We start from the raw sequence: 20,905 nt of genomic DNA on the forward strand, positions 1-20,905 counted from the left end.
GTAGAGTGTATCTTGGGGTCCACAGCATTTCTAGAGAGCAGGCATTGTACTATGATAATTATTTAAAGCAAGATTTGATTGCAGCAGAAACTCTGGTGTAATTTGGCATAGAACAAACAGCTTGAACAGAATGATTCTCAGGTTTTATTTCTTTCTGATGGATTAACATATTTGAATGAAGAAGACTTTTACTTTTAAAACAATCCTATTAGAATTTGTCATCATTAGGGGCCCCCTGGCCATAGGATCAGAATCCATCCCTGGTGCATGGGCAAGCTTTTTGGAGCCTATGGTGGGACACCTTGCACAGCCTTGAGGCGGGGAAGGGACTTGGACCTGCTTCTACTGAATGTATCAGGCTCTGCTGACTCCCCATGGGAGACCTTGCCTTCTTGTAGGAGGGAATAGGGAGTGAGTTGGGGGAGCGGAGGTTGGAGGGGCAGGAGGTTGGGAAGAGGGGGATCTGTGATTGGTATGTAAAATTAATAAAAAAAATTTCTTAAGAAAAAAGAAAAAAAGGATTTGTCATCATTAATCAGTGGAGGATTACTTCAGGACACCAATGATTTTCTGCTTAAAGTAGAACTCCATAGGTTGCTTTAAGTCTACAGGTGGTTTGTGGCCATGGATGCATTTCTTCAAAATACTTCATGTCCTCCCTTCTTGCCTGGATTTGGGTACATCACCAGCATGAACACAGTAACTGGAATAATGAAGCCTGCACATTTGTGGTGTTCTACGCAACATTCTGTAGAGGGGGGTTGTAGACTGAGCGGCATGTAGTGGTTTTCAGGACTCCTTTGGACTTTTAGGGGAGCAGGAACTCACTCTCCAGGCCCTCTAGACTGATGGGATGAGATGGAGAGGACAGTGGTGGTAGCACTCTGCATTGAAACCACAAGCCAGGGCTGTTTGCTCTCCTGAGGGTCTGTCGTCTCTAATTCCAAGGAAGCTGTTTTCCAAAAAAGGCAATTGAATCCCACCTGCACTGTCAGAGGAGAGACTGAAAGGCTCTGATGAGGACTCCAACCTCCTGCATCAAACAGGAGAGGCCCCACCCTGTCCTCTCTACAAACACATCTCCAATCAATGTGCCTCAAGCACTTTAATATGTAAATTATCCCACTGTTTGATTGTCCTTCTATTAAAAGTTTTCATTGCTTCCCAAGAGAAATGTAACTTTTTAAAAGAACAACACTAAGCTACTATCCCTTTTGTTAACATAGCTTTCCATGAGATAACATTTATTTTTGTAATATTAACCTTCTAACTATTATTTTGGTGCTACTATATTCCCATGACCCCTAGGCATTATTTTTCTAGGTGATGCAAATTGAGTTCAATAATGTATCTTTGTGTAAACTGCATTCTTAAATTCAAAGTATAAATTACAAACTTTCACTAATAAAATTTTACAATTATGTTGAAATTAGAAATTAATATTTATGAATTTCATTTATCTTCTTTATATTTCATTAGCACTCTAGAAAATTGAAAACCTTGTTTAACAAAATGTTTTGAAATTATTTCATAAACTTTTGCTTTCATTATAATTTCACTCCAAGTTATTTCCACCAACAGTATGTTGAGAGTACCTTGAATACAATATTCTTAAGTCCATCAGATCTCTAATAGAAATTATGCCCTTTTAAACACAGATGAAATGGAAAAGGAAGAATTACAACACTTAGATGACAATCATTTTTATTTTGGAATTTGTGTGTGTGTGTGTGTGTGTGTGTGTGTGTTGTCTGTCTGTTGTTATGTCTGTGTCTCTGTAATTACTGGGAAGTAGCTAGGATTAAACAAATTGAGGACAACAATACTTTTCTGCTTAATGAAGAACTCTACAGGCATGCTTTCAGTCCACAGGTTTGGATTTATGCATATTTTCTTGTACAGAATTCTTCAGGTAATCCGTTCTTATCTCCATTAAGAAATTGAGAGAACTTTGCACTTGAATTTATCGTAATATTTGACCTTCAGTTGTTTTAACTTTAATTTTAGTCTTTGATAACACATCTTTGCACAAACACTATCGTATTTTGTTTATAATTTGGATATAATGGTTTTGATTGTTGTTCTTTTTGAAATGACAAAATAGGTTAAGGAGTGCATCTTATTTTTTGGCATTTGAAAGTTCCATCTCAGAGGGCAAGCACTGGCTGGCTGGTCATGTGATTGTCCAGTAACATCCGTTGAAGGTTTATTGCCTGAGATGGGGAAAGGCAGCACTTCAGGCACTAGGGGACCTGACAGTAGGTTAGACTTCCTGCTGCTTTGTGTCAATGTTGGGACAGTAAGTGCCTAGTTTTTCCCTTTCCTGCAAATATAGAGATAAGTAGGTAGACGGATGGATGGACTGATGGATGGATGGATGGATGGATGGATGGATGGTGGTTTTGCAACACCATAGCATCTGGAAATAATTTTTAGTCTGCTCATAATTGGTTCTAATTGTAGAAACTGAAGTCAGAATGCTGGTAATGTTACATACATTCCCTAGATTACCACAAGTTGCCTGTTAAGCTCATCTTAGGTATTTGATTTTAGAGGGACATTTGAAGACTTTTGCAGTGAAGTCCTCAGATTGGAACATGTACTGGACAGAATCCAATGAGGAAAGATTTTGGGGCTGAGAGAGGCCTTGAAGGCTGACTCAGTGTGTAATCTGTCCTGTCTCTCTTCCCTAGACTAGCTTAGATTTGAAAGGACTTCACTGTCTGTAGAGAAGCATCTCTACTAAGGCACAAATGGATCTGACAAGCCCTAATTGGGATCTGGTACTTTTTAATGTTAAGAGGGATAAAGTCTGAAGAACATGGCCTGAGTGGTTTGTCTAATTTCAAGCACATCAGTTCCCTTGCTGGTTATAACAACAATAATGATAACACATGGTTGTTTTTTGTAAGCACTCCAGTGTCTCTCAGATAAGAAGAGAGGAAAACATCTGCACAGAGCATAGCAGGAGGCAATGGAGTTGACATTAGAACAAACAGCTTTGATAAACACTGTGGAATCTTGGGCCTCTTCACACAGAGGACCTCTGGTCTGTAAGAATGAGGGCAGCATCTCCAACTTCTGCATAATCCCCCACACTCAGTGCCTCAGACTGTCAAGAAAGGGAACAAGGGATTCCTCTCTTTTCAGTGGAGTTGTTTTCCCTGGTGACTGTGAGGGGACATGTCAGAAGAAGTTTGTTACCTTACAAAAAGCCTATGCTCATCTCTACCATTGATTTGTCATGTGACCTCGGGAAAGCCACTCTTAACTCCTGACTTGAATTTCCTCATCTTATAAAGGAAAGATTTGAACTGTAATTGCCAGATCTCAAACTACTTGTAACTTCCCTATTTCAGAGTTAAAGCTGTTTGAGCTGGTTCAACCTAGCAGCATTGTTAGCATCCAATGATGTTCCAGGTGAGTGACTGCCTGTGATGGCAGGCACGTGAGTATGCCAAGAGCTGAATCTTGTAATTATATATAAGCTGTTGGCTTGGCCTCTGAGGAGCTCAACATTAGGCCTTCTGGCCTGAAAATTCTTATGGTCCACTACCAAAAAAAAAAAAAAAAAAAAAAAAGAAAGAAAAAACGAAACCAACCAACCAACCAAATCCACCCCCCAAAATAAAAACAAAAACAAAAACAAAAAACCAAACAACAACAACAAAAGGCCAAAACAACAACAACAAAAACAAAAACCAAACACTACAGCGCTACTGAGTGTTTCCATCTCTGAGGCTTCCTGGCCATGGCTTAGATCTTAAAAACAGCACCTCTAAGGCAGTGTTGATAGGGTGACTTGATTCTTGTACAGTCAATAATGAGTTTGCTCAGCTCATTATTCTTCAAGGGAGAGAGAAAGCAAGCTGGCACACACTTCAGGGAGACTGATCAGAATAACTGAACTGTCTTTTTTTAATTTAAATTTATTTATTTTTATTTTTATTTTTTTTTGAGAGAGGGTCTTACTTTTAGCCCTAGCTGGCTTGTAACTCACTATGTAAGTCAGGCTGGCTTCAAACTAATGGAGATCCACCTGCCTCTGCCTCCTGAGTGCTGGAGTAAAGGTGTGTGCCTCCTCATATCTGCCTCTAAACCATATCTTTATGGAGAAGAAATGAGGGAAACTGGAATGTTACCCCAGTTTGAGAAAAATAAGGTACAAAGGTGCTACAGTAGCGTGTGGTTGTATTGAAAGTGCTTCAATCTGAATGTTTCCATGGGACAGATTTATAGGTTGAAATAGATTTTATATTCCTACAAAGAGAAATTTTTACCAACTTCCCAAAGATGGAATAGACTGCTTTGGGAGGTAGTGAATCCTCCATGAAGGGTGAGGTACTTGCAGAGAAGCCCCACAGTTGATTATTTCCACCACTGGTACCACCATCACTCAGTTAGCGCTTATATAATTGGCACAGGTCTGAGAGCCCTATGTTTAGTCATGCACTTAATAACAACCCAGTGAGGTCTATTCTTTATTGGTGGTGCTGTTGCTTCCATTTTAGGGGGAAGGAAATTAAAGCTAAAAGAGTTTAATTAAGTTGTCTAAGCTTAAATGGATGACAGATGGAAAAGCTGGAGTTAGACTAGGAAAAGCAGGCCCTACTGCCTGTCCCTAGTTAAGGAGTTTATCATTCCGTGTTCTGCACAGGGATCCATGCACTGGCTGTGACTGGAGAACTATGTATGATTTTAGGGACATTAGCATAAAAGTGTGATTGTATAGCAACAACACAAGGTGTTCTTACAAACTTGTCTCCACAGTTTGGGCTTTAAGGCTCCTCCCTCCCTCCCTCCCTCCCTCCCTCCCTCCCTCCCTCCCTCCCCCCTCTCTCCTTCCCTTCTATTTCTGTGTGTACTTTGGTCAATATACTAACTTCCATTTGTTACATATTATGATAATGAGACAATTTAGAAAACTTTTCGATTTCCGATTCGTGTATTAGACATTTAGTCTTCCACATGTTAGAGAAGTTAAATTTCCTTGTAGCCAGAAGATATTAGAACCTAGAGCAGGTAGCTCTTTCCTGACACCAAGACAGTAGAAGGCCTGTACCACAGGGCAACCAGCAGGTGAGTTTTGGTTCATCAGAAAACATTTTAAAGTGATAATCTGAAAACAATGATAAACTTTGTTTTTCACCCACTGTATGTTATAATTCTACACTGTATCATTGATGAATAAACATTTTTTTTATGTAAACTTCAGCTTTAGTGAGGGTGGGCTACAGTGAGGATAAAGCTGTAACTGGAAAAGCTGCAACTAAACATGGTGCATATATAGTATGTACATAATGCCACTGAATGTATATGGGAAAGGAAGATACATGCAACTTATCGATTACAACTCCAACTAAAATAGATACAAGCAGTGTCCACAAAGAGGCTTGTGGTCGTGGTGGGAACTCTCCACCTTGGCAGAGGAAATTAACCATTTGACATGTTTTGTTTTAAGCAAACACAACTTTTAGTTTACTTTTATTATATCAAGTTTTGTTTATATTTTATTGCTTTTAACATCTTTGTAGATACTGAACCTCTGTAATTTTCTCTAGAATTTCCAAGAAAACACTGTAATTGAATAAGTTGAATTGGTTATTGATTTGGGATTTCTTCATATTACTCTGGGTATTGGCTGAGGATAGTCACTATATATTGAGTGGTATCAGAACTCAAGACCGAATCTGTGATTTAGAATCTCAGTAAACATTATATTGAATGGGGTAGCACTCACCCAGTGATAATGGCTTCAACAAATCTAACAACTAATGTTGCAGAGGATGCTGAAAAAGAGGACTCACTGTTGCTGGGATTGCAAATTGGTACAGCCATTGTGGGAATCAGTTTTGGAGGCTCCTCAAAAAACTAAAACTAGAACTACCATATGACCACAATATTTCACTCCTGGACATTTACCCAAAGAACTCTGTGCCTGTGATAGAGATATTTGCACCCCCATATTTACTACAGGTCTCTTCACTCTATAGTAGGGTATTGGAACCAATCTAGTTGTCTATCAATAGATGAACAGATAATGAAATCTCGTACATATATAAAACAGAATGTTATTCAACTTTAAAAAACGAAATCACAAAATTTTCAGGAGAAAAGATGGACTTAGAATATATAACATTAAGTGAGACCACCCAATCTCATAAGGAAAAAACTGCATGTTCTTCCTCATATGTGGATCTCAGCCTATAGCACATGCATGTATACAAGTAAACAAATGTATGTGTGATATAGTATAACATTTAGAAAGGAGAACAGGAAGGATAATGAAAAAAGACAAAATGCTCACCAGAGAGTTCACATATATAGTATAGTTCCTGTAAATCCTTTTAATTATCTCTCTACATATATCACATTTTCAGTGCAAAATAATGGGCAGCCCTGGAATGGACAGTATGTACCTGTGATCCTGTGAGGGGAGTTACCTTACTGTGAGACCTGAACTGTTTTCATTGACTACTCCTGTAGGCTCTTGTTCTCCATGGAACTAAACTAGTGTCTTTTACTCTTTCAACAAGAGTTTCTACTATTCAGATTATAGAGTGTGAAGATTGTTAGAAATAAGTTTAAAATATCTGAAGTTTAAAAACTCTGAGAGTACCCTGGAATTCTGATTTATTTTTGCTGAATCTCAAAGAATAATACTCTATGAATCTGAAAACACTGAGAAACTCGTTTAGCTTTTTTCACTATGTAATTCTAAATTATATCATTGATGATGAATAAACACACATTTTTCATTTAAATAAACCTATCCTTAAGAAGGGTGGGCTAGAGTGAGGGTAAAGCTGTGCCTAACATGGGCATCAGGGTCTGGGGATGTCACTTTGGTGGTGGAGTGCTTGTCTAACGTGCACAGAGCCTGGGTCCAGCACTGCATAAACCAGGCATGGTGATGCACATCAGCACTCAGGAGGTAAAGGCAGGAGAATCAGAAGATCAAGGTCATCTTTGACTACTTAATAAGTTACAGGAGAGTCTTGGATCCATGCAACAATATTTCAAAATAAAAAAATAAGCACATCAAATTGACAATGTACAATTCAGTTTTGCTTATGGGCTCAAGGAAGGGTAAGAGAGGCCAATACTTTGTCTCAATGGTCAGATTGGGGAGCTAGTAACAGAGTGGATTCATACAGCTATTTAGATCATTTCTCAAGCCTTTCTCTCAGCAGCAATGACTTCCACATGTTTATGGGTCCCAACTCCAGTATACAGGCAAAATCCCATTCCTAACCTATGCTCTCCAGCTCCCAGCTCTGAGCACATTTCTGATGTTTGCAACATGAGTCTACTTCACTCCTCCACTTGCCTATGATGGCTACCCATCTACATTCCTCATCTAGGTGTGGTGGCAGCCCAGCTGACTCAGAGCATTGTATAAGGGAGGAGATAGCTCACTTGCACGTAGGATAAGTGCTCACTGATAACATTCCTAGAAAAAAAAAATCTAATTGCTAAGGTTTCTGGAGTTTTGTGAGGAGCCAGTACTTAGTGGATTCAGCTTGGGAGCAAAGGGCAAAATGTAGTTTAGGCTCGCTACTCCATGCAGATGAATTAGTATGAACGAAACCCTAAAAATGTGTCAGTGGCTATCATGACAGTATGCAGAAGTGACAAGTGGCACAAAGCACATGGACAAAGGACATACGGATTCAGTAATAAGAGTTCCTGAATAGTTAATAGTGGGTACCTTATGAAATGCTTTTTATGTGATTCATTTCTCATAACAACTATTTGAGGATATAATTATAACTCCATCCTATAGAAAGGTAGTGTCAAACTTCCATCTTCTGGACTGTGGGCAAGCCCCAGTGACTCAAGTATTGAATAGAAAGCTGTGACTAACTTAAACAATGGTGACAATAGCCTTCATCTGACTCTTCCTGAGTGGTCATGATAGAGAGCAGTCCCACAGAAATAGAGGAAGGCATCCATGAAAACCTAGCCATTCCAACCCAGAGCCCTTGAAGTGTTCCTTGTCAGGTACCACATTTCTAAGAGTAGGAAAGTCTCTGGTGTGATTCAGCCATTGCACAGACTTCACAAGAGATTTTGAGACAGAACCTGGACAGTTCTGATTGTTGTTATATATGCTTAAGTTTGGAAGGATTTGTTTTGTGACAGCACTCAAGTACTACAACTTTCTTTGGCTAATTCTCAGATTATATTAATAACAAAAATACAATTTCAGCCTTTTAGTAAGGAACTCTCCTTCCTGGAGATAGATATATGGGAACAGAAAAGTTTACAAGGTGAGCTTATTTAGAATTACAGCATCTTACTGTTGAGGTGAATATTTTACAGGTGTGTGGAGTAGAAAGAACTTTGGATTCAGAATCAGAAAACCCACATTTAGATATTAGCCTTCCAGCTCCACCCAACTAGCATGGTGGAGCCTTTGCTGAGGGCTGGCTTGTTTCCCACTCAAAATGAAGATTGGGAATTCAGTATTTGATGCTGGTGGAGTATTTTTAAAGACATATAGAGATTGGAGTGTATAAGGGGCCTGAGAATTATGTTAAATGAGAAATGAGGGGAAAGGTAAAAGGTCTCACTTAGATACTGACTATTAATTTGATCTCTTAAGCTATTTCAACAGCTTTAATACTGAAGAGGACGTAGATTGATGTTGCATACTTTTGGAGGGTGAACAGGAAATGATGTAATAGAGTCTTAGTACTTTTTGCTGCTACCAAATATCCCCTGACTAAATAACTCATAAACAGAAATTCGTTAATACCACACAGTTCTTCTGAAGGCAGGTGCCATGGTTTGGATGAGTGTACCTAATGTGCATGTTTTAAGGTTTGGCTTTTAGCACAGGGTGATATTGTGAGGTGTTGGGAAGTAGAACCTAGTGGGAGATTTTAGCTATTGGAGTTGTATCCTTGAAGGGGATTGTGGGGTGCTAATTCTGGTCCCTTTCCCCCTTTCCCTTCTCATTCTCACTCTCTCCATGATTAAACTTTTCCCCTTAATATATTTTCATCATGATATGTACCACCATCCCAAAGTAGGATTGGGGTTCATAGGTCAGAGATCACAATCACTGAAGCTATAAGGCAAAAATGAAGCTTTCTTCTCTATAAGTTGATTTATCTCAGGTATTTGTACAGTAATAGAAAACTAAGGTGGTTGGTAGTCAAGGCACTAGTGGTCTCAGTCTGGTGGGACTTCATTCAGCTTCAAGGTGGTTAGCGGGTGTCCGTTGCTGCATCCTCTAACGAAAGGGTACAATTAGCAGTGTCCTTACTGTTGAAAGGGGAGGATGACCAAAAGGTCCTAGCTAAGTTGTTACCAGGCTTTTTGTGTCACAAATTTCATCCACGGTGGCTTTTCTCCCATCAATAATTATCTCCTCAAGACCCCACTTCTTAATATAATGCTTAGATCATAGATTCTAACTTAGGGGATATATTTAGTCTATCTATCTATCTATCTATCTATCTATCTATCTATCTACCTATCTATCATCTATCTATTATCTATATTATCTCTATCTATCTGTCTATCTATCTATCTATCTATCTATCTATCTATCTATCTATCTACCTAACATCTATCTATCTATCTATCTATCTATCTATCTATCTATCTATCTATCTCCAAAGGAGGGGATATATATTTAAACCACAGAAGTGAGGATCTGGATTTTTAGCTCATAAGGATTCTCTTGTAAATAATTACATTTAGTGGTAGATACTATTTGAAATCCTTCAATTGCAGGAGGAAGTGGCTGTTCTCTGGCTTAGTTCAGGGAGACCGACCATGCAAAGGAATGCTGAAGGTCCTCAAGCAGGCCAGGCTTTAGGCTCAGGCTTATCAATGAATCTTTTCCATTTCTCATGAGTGTTCAACTACAAAATAACTTTTGCCTTTCTGTATTATAAAAGTAATCTCTTCATTGATGAAAAATTAGAAGACCAAATGAGCAAAAATATAAAAATAAGATTTCCAATAATCTTACCATCATTTAGAACTCATCCTAAATGTTTTGGAATATATTTTCATAGTGGAAGGGTGGAGGGGCAGACACTAACTTTTATGCATAAGTAGAAGGAATCATTTATATATTTTAGATGCTGTGATATATATTCTTTTTCTATTGATTAGTACCTTCCTTATGAATAGGGTTTTTTTTCCTACAACTTTTTAAATGTCCACATTCAACTTTTAAAATATTTGTTTTGATTAAAAATACTATTTATATGAAATATTTTCAATAAAGAACTTCAAAAAGAAAATAATATTCCAACAATTGGCATCATTAGTATTTTGTTTGTTAGATATTTTGGTCTCTAAATATGTATATTTTTCTCAAAATAGGTATATTAAAGATTTTTACCAACCTGTTTTCTCATTCATAGTACATTGTGTATATTTGCATGTGATTAAACATTCTGCCAAACTATGGTTTTCAAATACTCCATTATGTGTATAAAGCCACAGTGCTCTCAAACAGTTACTGCAATTGGGCAGAGAAATTGCTTATAAGTATTCACCATTATAAATACTATACTTGACTATGTTAGAGGAATTTTGGTGGTTTTGTGGTACTCTATGTTCTATCTACATCATCAATCATTTATTTTTACATTTAGCGGTAGATACTATTTGAAGTATCTATTTTTAAGTATATACATTCTAAGGATTTTGTTTACACATTCACATGGTTAAAGAAATCTTCCCTTGGCTTTAATTTTTAGTTCTTTGGATATATTTGGAGAGCTTTGTTGCAAGTTCTTCAGTCCACAGTTTCTAGTATGTAACTTCAAGAGTTAAAATTGTAAATTCAATTGTAAATGTTTCCATGACATCCAAAATAATAAAGAACTATCTACTATAGCATGTTAATAACTGCTAGATTATATGCGTTAAGTTCTTCGCTGTGTGATCTGGGCAGCAGCTGACTGATGAGACCCATGCTGTCAGGAAGGGAGGGCTTGAGGGATGAAGTACAGTTTGCTCTGAACTTGACACATGGCTTTTCCCAGTCAAGGAGGATGCAGGCCATTCTATGAGAGGTGATAAGCATGCAGAGGCATAGACTGGGGTAATTCAAATTCTTCTGAATACTACTGCTCAGCACTCACTTTTGGTAAGAATTCTGGAAAATCTGAGCAATTAAAAAATATCTTGTGTTTAAAAATATTTACTTATCTGTCCCCTCAGCCACTGGGAAACATTTTCATTGAAATTCTTGGTTTGTGAAAATGGCTTTTTCTTTTCTGGAACTACTGATGGTTTTTTGCACTGCTCTGGCTAGCTCAGTCATCTGCACACATTTCATGTGTTTAATTGATTCATACTGATGTATTTTTTTTTTACACAATCTGAATCTGCATCATCTTAGTCTTGTATTGGCACAGGAATTCTTTTAAAAGATATTAAGATTTTTCTTTACGGCTACTTTTGGTGGAACCATTGAGGGGCTGAGAGGAAACAAGTCTATTGTAAATTTCTATTGAATGCAACAGTAGCTCAGGAACTCACTGAGTTCCTCATTTCTGGCTTTTTGTGATGTTCCTGTGATCACTCATGTGACTTAATAATTGTTTTCCAAAGAAAGATCAAAAGAAGGGGAGTCATCTCCTGTCTTGTTATTTACAAAACGTCACATCTCACTAGAGTTATTGATTTTTGTCTTTTTTATGTTCACATTGCAATGTTAAGGCCAAACACAATTTAAAACTTTACAAAACTGCTTTTGTAGTATGTGTGTGTGTGTGTCCTTTTGGAGGCCAGAGTTGATACCGGGTGTCTTTTTCTCTCTCCACCTTTATTTCCAGATAGGGTCCCTCCTTGGATCTATAGTTCACCCTTTGTGTAAAGTGGCTGGCTAATCAGTTTCAGGAGTCGACTTGTCTGTTTTTTCTAGCAGTTGAATTGTAAGTGTATGAAACCATGCCCAGCTTTGCATCAGGGTTGAGGATCTGAACTCAGGTCTTAATGCTTACATAGATGGGTCCAGCTCTCCAGTTCCCACGTACGTCTATTTTACCATCTTCTTAGGGAGCAATATTTCCTACTGGCAGGTCCAGACCTATGTCTCTGAGCCAGTGTACTCACGTTCTTGAGCTCATGCGCAAGAGTCTTTGCACACTTACCTCAGTTGGTCTATCATAGGACCTGTCTGGCCCTAGAAAATTACAAAATAAACTAATTCCTTAAGAAAAATTCCACAAAATAATGTAACTCTCTGGGATGGTTAGAAATGTTTTGTCAAAGTATGTTTGCTACTCTAAGTATACATTTCCCCTCTATTTTAATGATAAAACTTTGGTAAGTTCACACAAAGATACAATGTTTTTAGATTGTAGCGTCCTACTCCCCCAACTCCTCCCTTGCCCATCCTCCTTCCAAATTCATATCTGATATTTCAGAATTTTTTAATGTTTATTTTACTCGGCAGTCCATGCTGCAGAAGAAAGTTGACCCTCCTTCCTTCGGCCCTGACCACTTGTCAAGAGCTCTCCACTAGAGGTGAAGTTACAGGAGCCCCTCCCCTATCCGTGTGAGAGTACATGACCTTGATCTTGTACAGACCCTGTGCAGGTACCACAGCTGCTGGGAGTTCATGAGTACGATGGCCCCGTCATATCCAGAAAGCACTATTTTGAAGCAGTCCTCCCCAGCCTCTGGCTCTTAGAATCTTTCCATCCTCTCTTTCATGATGTTTTTTTGAGTCTTTGTGGGAGGGGCTCCTCCTCCTCTCTTTGTTCCTCTCTCATTTGGACAAATTTTTAAAGCTACATTGACTTACTTGTCAGTTTTACTCAAATGAATTGGGGTAGATCTCTGTTCATGAAAAACCCAGTGTTTACTGTTTCATAAAGTTTAAAAGTGATAGGCACACCCCCTCCCCATGTTTCCAAAGGCCACTATAAATGTATACAACTTCAGCCTCTGATGACTTTACTTATTCCCCATGTTGGTGCCTTGGCAATGTATTACAAATAGTTCTTGTGGCTTTTACGGGAGAGATCATGACTTCACAGTGTCACATTCTGTACTTGGTAGTATAGAGGCACCTTGGCCAGATTATGGGACAGAGGACAGCATGGGTCATCACTGAAGCAAAAGAGCCCATGGTTATTGTCTTTGGTATAGGATGGCTATAACTGCATTCCCATGACCAGAAAAGAAAGAACACAGTCTAACAGGGAAGCGACATCCAGCTCATAGGGCTGCTTGAACTTGAGCTGGAGGGACAAATGGCATGCCAAACATGGAGTGCTACTCTGGAGTGCCTCTCCAGAGCCTTTCAGCCTCCGTCTGACACCAATGGGAAGACCTTCATTGTGGTCATGGAACCACCTGTAGGTGAGCAGGTCTCTACCACTGTTTTGTCATTCAGCTCTTTCTTAGCTTGTGCCAGGGCTTAAGGTTTTATTTTCAGCTATATGAGCATACTTTGCATCTGAAGAAAAGTGAAGGATAAACAATCTAGTGGTGATTATTGATCCATCAATACCACAGTCACAGTGGCACCAACAACTATGTCTGTTGGGGGTTTGTTTGCACAATGTGGAGAATGAACAGACCATCCTAAGGAGTCAAGACCTAAGCACCGCAGGCGTCTCAAAGAGGGGCTTCTCTGCCTCTCTCCACAGAATGCTTGTACGTGTTAGCTGACATAGTGAGTCTTTCGTGGGTGACTGAGGTGGTCTAGGTGCAAGATGAAGAATTCCAGCTCAGGCCTCACCTACTTACTTTGTCCTTTCCAAGTTGTTTCAGATTGAAGCCATTGCATACATCCCCTCCGGCATTGTGCTTGCAATAACATGAAGGCAGGGAGCTGAAGACTCATCTCACAGTATTTTAAATAGCTTTATCGAAATACATACCATGCAGTTTATCCATTTAACACAGACAGTTTAGTAGATTTTCAGGGACTCAGGGTATTTAATTTCAAGGTCATATCAACGCCTTTACTTCACAATCTCTCTAATCCCAGTCCTGTATCTATCCCTTCCTTCAGGACATCACCTCAGCTCAGGGGGCTCAGCACCATGCCCAGAGGCTTTTAAAGTGCTACCTTATCCTATGGTCCCAACAACCTTGAAAATAGAGCCCTTTTCACCCTATGAGCAGGAGTACCCAAATCCCCAGCCTCTATTTAGCATAGCTATTGTCCCATTTAATGCACATAGAGACCCACTGCTTTAGGTCTCATGTTCCCCACCACTATGTATGGACTCTGTCGCATTAGCCTCTGATTTTTCCTGAGCTAGTTTAGTTCGATTACTTGTTCTTGGAGAACAAACCTGTCACTGTGCATACCAGCCCAGTGCTCTGCTGCTGACCCAGCCCCAGCCCTCCTTCACTCAAGCTGGCTGGGCTGCCTTTGAAAGGAAAGAGGTTGGGAGCCATTAGGATTTTGCAACTTCTAAAGACTAGACACTTCACAGATTTTATTGTTTTTAATCAGGAAAAGAATATTTTTGTTCAGATAAGGTGTATGGAGGACTACTGGAGGACTATAGCCATGTAACAGTTACCTCTAATCCTTGGTTCTTAAAAATTTTTATTTTAAGTTATGTGTATGTGTGGGTTTGTGAATGTGACTATGTGACTTTGTGAATACAGTTGCACACAGAGGCCAGAGACGTTGAGTACCCTGGAGCTGGAAGTATAGAATTGTGAAATGAACCATGTGAGTGCTGGAAACTGAACTCTGGTCCTCTGCAAAAGCAGCATGCACTCTTAACAGCTGCTAACCATCTCTCTATCCTGGAGTCCTCAGTTCTGATTCAGAGCTACAAAATTATTTCCTTTTCAAAAATCTTCCATGCGGTGTTTATTTTTTAACCTAAAATTTGCTCCCTCCCCTGCAGCTGATAAATGGAACCAACTAACCATTAGCAAACTTTAGTATACTGTGAAGTAATTCCTGTGCAAACATTTATGCAATGAGCATTTTATTGTTGTTAGACACAGCTCTAAAACATCACATGAGAAGCATGCTACAGCATGCTGGAGCATCGGGAGCAAGGCTGAGGAGTGGACAGGAGCCTCAGTGACTATGGACACATGTGTAGCTTAAAACAAGCAATTCCTACAAACCCCAGCATGGCAAAATATTCAGATTGCTGACTCTCTGGCAGAGGTTTAGACATTTTATGTAATTTCTAGTGAGCAGTGAATGTTGGGCACTGAAACCAACTTCCACTCTTTCTAAATGAGAGAAAAACATTTCTGTGTTATGTACATATTTTGGTCTGTGGGAAGAGTATTGCTGATAAAAATACCCAGTTGGGGAGAAAAACTTTACCAGTTCTAATACTGGTTCACTGAACCTGAACATTCATAAATTCAAAGCATGAGTGAATGAAAAGCCAAATGTCCAGTTTTGTCGTTTATTACCTCAAAAACGAAACAATTTGAGCCTGGGATTTGAGTTGAGTTCCTTTGGTAATTAACTACTTTAGAGTTTAGCACTGCTTATCAGAAAGGCAGGTTTGTTTGCTTTGCTGAGTGGGTCACTTTATTTTATTAATATACTTTATTTGATCCAGTGACCATCACATGTTATCCTTAGTTAGGTTTTTTTTTTTTTTTGAGTAGTTTTGAAAGAAACCTATACACTAATGACTTTTTTTTACACTCTCATTTCATTTTTCTAGGAGTCAGAGAATAATAAGTTATGTTCCCTATATTCCTTCCGAAATACGTCTACCTCACCACATAAGCCTGACGAAGGGAGTCGGGAGCGCGAGATAATGAACAGTGTTACTTTTGGAACCCCAGAACGCCGCAAAGGGAGCCTTGCCGATGTGGTGGATACGCTGAAGCAGAAGAAGCTGGAGGAGATGACTCGGTCCGAACAAGAGGGTATGTGGACTCCCCTCTGGGCTTCTTCCAGCCATAGCAAAATGACCAGAATCCCAAGGGTCCAAAGTGCCTAAGTGCCACATGCTAGGAACAGTCACTCAGAGGTTACTATGGTGACAGCTGACTGAAGTCCATTAGGAGTGCTAAGCAGGTAGCCCCGGGTTTCTCAAAACCTACCTGTACATTTTGTTTATTTCTTACAACACCCCCCACCCTCCTCCTGAATTTGAACTAACCTTACCCATCACCCTGGAAAAAGACAGCAAGGGAATTTTCCTAACAACAATTTTAGTGCTTTTTCTCTTATTTCCTTTCGGCAGATAGCTTTTATGATCATATGTCCCATTTAAAAACGAAGAAAACTTTTTTCTAATGTGTTTTTTCTTCCATTTTATGACTGTTATACATTTTAAATTTTACATTTGGCCCTGAGTGTTGGAATAGAGTGGAGAGCTGCTAATGACCTCCAAGGGTGGGAGCTTTGAAGTGCACCTGCCATGGATGCCCTGCATTCAGTTTCTCTGCAGGAATCCCCAGTGGACTATGCATTTAAACAAAATGCTCTGTGTGGTTATCACGATGAGTGTGTACATGTGTTCTTATCTGTGTACTCTAGGCCTAACATAGCCCTAGATTCATCACTTGTAAGTGAAATTTAGACCTTCATGGCACTATAAGGTAACTAGGATTTGACGAACAGGTAGTACCCACCAAACTTAATTTTATTCTTGTGAAGACTTAAAGTTTGCTTTTAATTGATTTTTGTGGAACTCTTTCTAAAAGGTCTTTCTCACATCCTTGTCATGCCAATCAGATTGTTGGCATGTACATAGATGCTTTTGATGACCCGGAGTTACCCTGCAATACCTTATGAACTGCAGCCCTATCTAACACCCACTGGACCCCAAGTTCTTCAGTGTCTCTAAGCCACAGAATTCAAATGTTTCTGTGGTCCTTGTGTTTGACATGGTAACTTAAACATTTTGAGAATTAACTCAAACAGTGAATATAAAAATGTCTTATAAGCTGCAAACTATGTGGATTTGAGATGTTCCTTATAATTATCACATTATAAACGTCAATTGTTCCACTATGCTTTAATGTAATGATGCCTCTGGGACCACTGAGGTAATCAGGATGTTCAACTTTACAGTTATTTCTCTTCAGTTACAGACCTTTAGAGTTTTTGTGTTTGCTTGATGCCTACATCCATATGCATCTTTTTACACATCCATGTACAAGTGTGTCTTTTTGTCACCTGTGGGTGTGTGTGGATGTGTGCTCATGTACATTGATTGCTTCTTCAATATTGGGTTGCAAGCTGTTTGTTTCTTTCCCAGTTGTCAGTAGTCTGTAATCTGTTTCTCCCATTCGTCTTTAGATTGTGAAATAAGATGATTGGTACATTCTGGTCTATATTTAAAACATGAACAAGTATGCTCTAGAGGGGAACACATGTGATCATTAGTGTGTGAACTCTATGGTGACCCTTCTGCTCTTTCAGAGTTTTATTTTCTCTATGACTCCCTTCAACAGTCTACTGAAACCTATATCTCCTTTCTTAGAGGTATGGTAAACTCAGAAAATAAAATACATAGACTTACAGAGAAGTGGGTTATAGTAAAGTACCAAATAATTTTTAAAATGTGATAAGGCAGAATGTGAACCTTTACTAGTACAGTAAAATAAAGCTTAAGGTAGGCCCCAGCAATGCCCTTCTAATTTAGTGATGCTATGCCTGACATGTGCAGTTCTAATGAGTACAGTGGGATAGAGAGCTGTCTGTTGTTAGTGTGATGACATTATAGCCACAATAGACTACTGCTTTCACCCATCTCTTAAGGAAATGCAAAATTTCCATCTGAGCTTAGTTGGGGAAAGGTTGCTTTTCCATCTGAGTTCTGTCTACCCATATCTCTTGGAGTCTATGGACTCAAGGTTGAGGTCTCTGATGCTAGTGATATGCTGTGCTCATAATGCATAAGACAGTAATCTCTAACTTTCAGCAATTCATGTTCTAGTAAAAGGTATAAGACATAGATTGAATGAAATGTAGCTTGAAGTCTAACAGTGGCAGGTTCTATGAAAGCAGTACAGATAAAATGTTTGGGGTGTTTATAAGGTTGTGGGGAATAAGTCCTAACTAGTCATGGAGAGTGAAAGGGTTTCTATAGGTGGAATGTAGGGGAGAGGCATTTCAGGCTGAAGAACAGGCATTGCACTTAAAACAGCCAACCTTCAGGTTCTAACTTGAGGTGAAGTTGCATATGCGATATAAAGATGAAAAACCAGGCTGTGTTCAGATCATGACAGGCCTTGCAGTTTTGGCTAAGGAATTCTAACGCTATATTGAAAGGGATGGAGGTGGTGCTGACTGTCTTACTCCAGTAAGGTAATGGATTGGAACTTTCTTCCAAGAATGTGAATCTGGCAGTTTGGTATAGGGTGGATGGGAGCCAGGACAAACATTAAGGACATTGTTCTAAGCTAGAGATGATAAGTGACTGAACTAAGCTAGCAGAAGTGGGAAAGGAAGGTTGCATATGGAGATGGAATCAGGAGAGGCTTTCAGAAGATGATACATGAGTGTGGAAATCAAAAGGATGTCCAACATCCAAGAGGATGTAACTCGGTGGTAATACAGTCCGTAAAAAAAGAAAATTAACAAATATGGTTTGCAAATGGGAGCAAGATGTGGTTTCTAATTTTTATTCTGACTTTTATAATATTTTAATTTTGAATCCCATTTTTAAGTGTGTGTGTGTGTGTGTGTGTGTGTGTGTGTGTGTGTGTGTGTGTGTACAGCACACCCAGCTTAGTGACTGTGTGGTCAGAGGACAACTTCAGGTGTTAGCCCTCACTTTGCACCCTGTTGAAGATAGTGTTTCTTGTTGCTTGTCACTGTGTACATCGGGCTAACTGCCCTACAAACTTGAAAGGGCTGTCCCATCTCCTCCTCTCTGGCTGCATAGGCATGCTGGGATTACAGATGTTCATCGTGTGTCCAGCATTACATCAGTCCTAGGATTGTGAACTCAGGTCTTGGCACTCTTACAACCAGTGCTGTATCCACTCCATCACTCCACAGCCCTGAACACTGATTTCAATCATCTTCTGGTAATAGTGGGAGAACGAAGAAATGTAGAAGGATCATTAAAGTTTAGGGTAGATTTCTGACTCTAAAATGATTATAGTGTAGGTCTCAGGAGGTCAAACAGTTAGTTCTCTAGCACCTGCTTGGCTTTGGTGCCTTAAAGACTCTGGTTTGGCCCCTCAGGTGGGCCATGCCAACTCATGGGGCATGTAAGAGCTTTTTACATATATCATCCCTCCTTACCTTCTACTTCATGGTTTGAGGGTCATATTTTAGGATTAGTTGATTGATAAGCCTATTGATAAGTTTTTTGATTGATTGTTGATAAGTTGATTGATGAAGACCTTTCTATAGTTATTCCCAGAGAATGTTTCGACTCTACCAAATTAAGAACACCTTCTTTCTTTTTCCTCTTAGTACAGAAACTCATCTATATGAAGTTTATCACTGTCCATTTTAAAGTGTTGCTTACATGATAAAAGAGCAACGTTCCAGGCAGATGCCTCGGTCCACTGTATTACTGTTTTCCTGAGCATTGCTCTGACTGGATTGCTGAGAAGCTGGTGAAGAACGGCATTCTGTCAGAAGCACCCCTCCTCTTACAGTGAAGCTGGTGGGAAGATGAACGGGGGTTCTGCTTCTGTGAATTTGACTTTGATTTTGTGTCCTAAGTAGATGAGTAGGTAGGTGGCAGGTAGGGAAGTGATGGGTGAGTAGATAGACACAGGGGTGGAGTGAATGACGGCATCTCAGAATCTTCTTTCTAAAACCCAGTTGATACTGGTGGGTAGAGCACGCAGAAAGGCATTGATTGATAGAGTCAGGTTAGACTGCTTCCAGGGTAAGAATCCTTCAGCTGTGATTGATGATGACTTCCAGTTATCCCTGTGTTACCCAGCTTGTTGCCAGCATAGCTGGGTCCTAACATAAGCGACAGTTGTCAGAAAATGAAGACTTTAAAAAGGACTTCTATATCTAAATACATATATTTAATCAGAGAGTCCTTTGGCTTCTGAAAATAAGTTGTCTAATGAGAATTTCATTTGAGCAGCTGCGACTGAGGAGGTCAACAGGCAGCGCTAGGAGAATATGGCCCAGCTGGTTAAATGTGGTGGCTGTCGTGATTTAAACGGTCAAGTGCTGCTTGTAATCCAGGACCGTCTGTTTGTGGAGGGAAGAGCGAGTGCTTCAGCATAATGTACAGCTGTTTTAATCTCTCTTTAATAATAGTGCTCCAGCCACTGTCATGGCTTGTGCATCATACTACTAAGTGTATGATCCCGGGGCGCTGGGATGGGTCGCAGTCAGGATTGGGAGTCACATGAGGGACAGGGACACAACAGGAAAACCCTTGAGTGTCTGACAAGACTTCCCGACTCCATGCACTTTTCAAGACTCTCCTTTGGGTAATAATTACTGTCATCGTGAGAAAGCAATGTTGCTTGGAATTAGGCAGACATATCAGAGTAGACGAAGTCTTTTTGGAGAGCATGGAGAGTACACAGCTTAGGCAGGGTTGTGGAGACGTGCCTGGGTCAGAGACTAGAGTATGAATTTTCCCCACTGAATGGTGTACCTTAGGCCATCAGGGTGATGCAAACACACAGATATATTTTATTGTGCTCACACACAAAAGGCAGTGAGCTCGGTTTTCTGGCAAGGCAAGCTTCTCAAAGGATGCTGTAGCTGTTGGGAGTACCAGAATGACTGTGTGTTTCTGTGTATAGCAGGTACACTGGTATCATTATTTACATCTTTAAACCATCATCTGGCCTGTGTTCCAACTGAGGTATAGGGTATGTGTGGTATGTTTCAGTGTACTAAAGGTGTTGTCTAGTGTAGTTAAAAAGATGTGAAAACTCATTTTTGAAAGTCATATGTTAGATTGAGGTAGATATGGATTTTAGCCCAAGTTTCAGAACTAACAAAAGCACTACAAACTGCCATGCAGAGTTA

General features: G+C 39.6%; 1 protein-coding gene across 1 annotated transcript in view; it reads left to right on the forward strand.

Annotated features, from left to right (window-relative positions):
- Positions 1–20,905, forward strand: part of Sox6 (SRY-box transcription factor 6) — a 507,780-nt gene that overhangs the window by 293,153 nt on the left and 193,722 nt on the right. The window contains exon 7 of the mRNA XM_059259600.1: positions 15,648–15,855. Within this exon, the coding sequence (XP_059115583.1) occupies positions 15,648–15,855 (208 nt within the window). The remainder of the gene's footprint in view (positions 1–15,647; positions 15,856–20,905) is intronic.

This window comes from Peromyscus eremicus, chromosome 1 (genome assembly GCF_949786415.1).
Source record: "Peromyscus eremicus chromosome 1, PerEre_H2_v1, whole genome shotgun sequence".
Lineage (NCBI taxonomy): Eukaryota > Metazoa > Chordata > Mammalia > Rodentia > Cricetidae > Peromyscus > Peromyscus eremicus.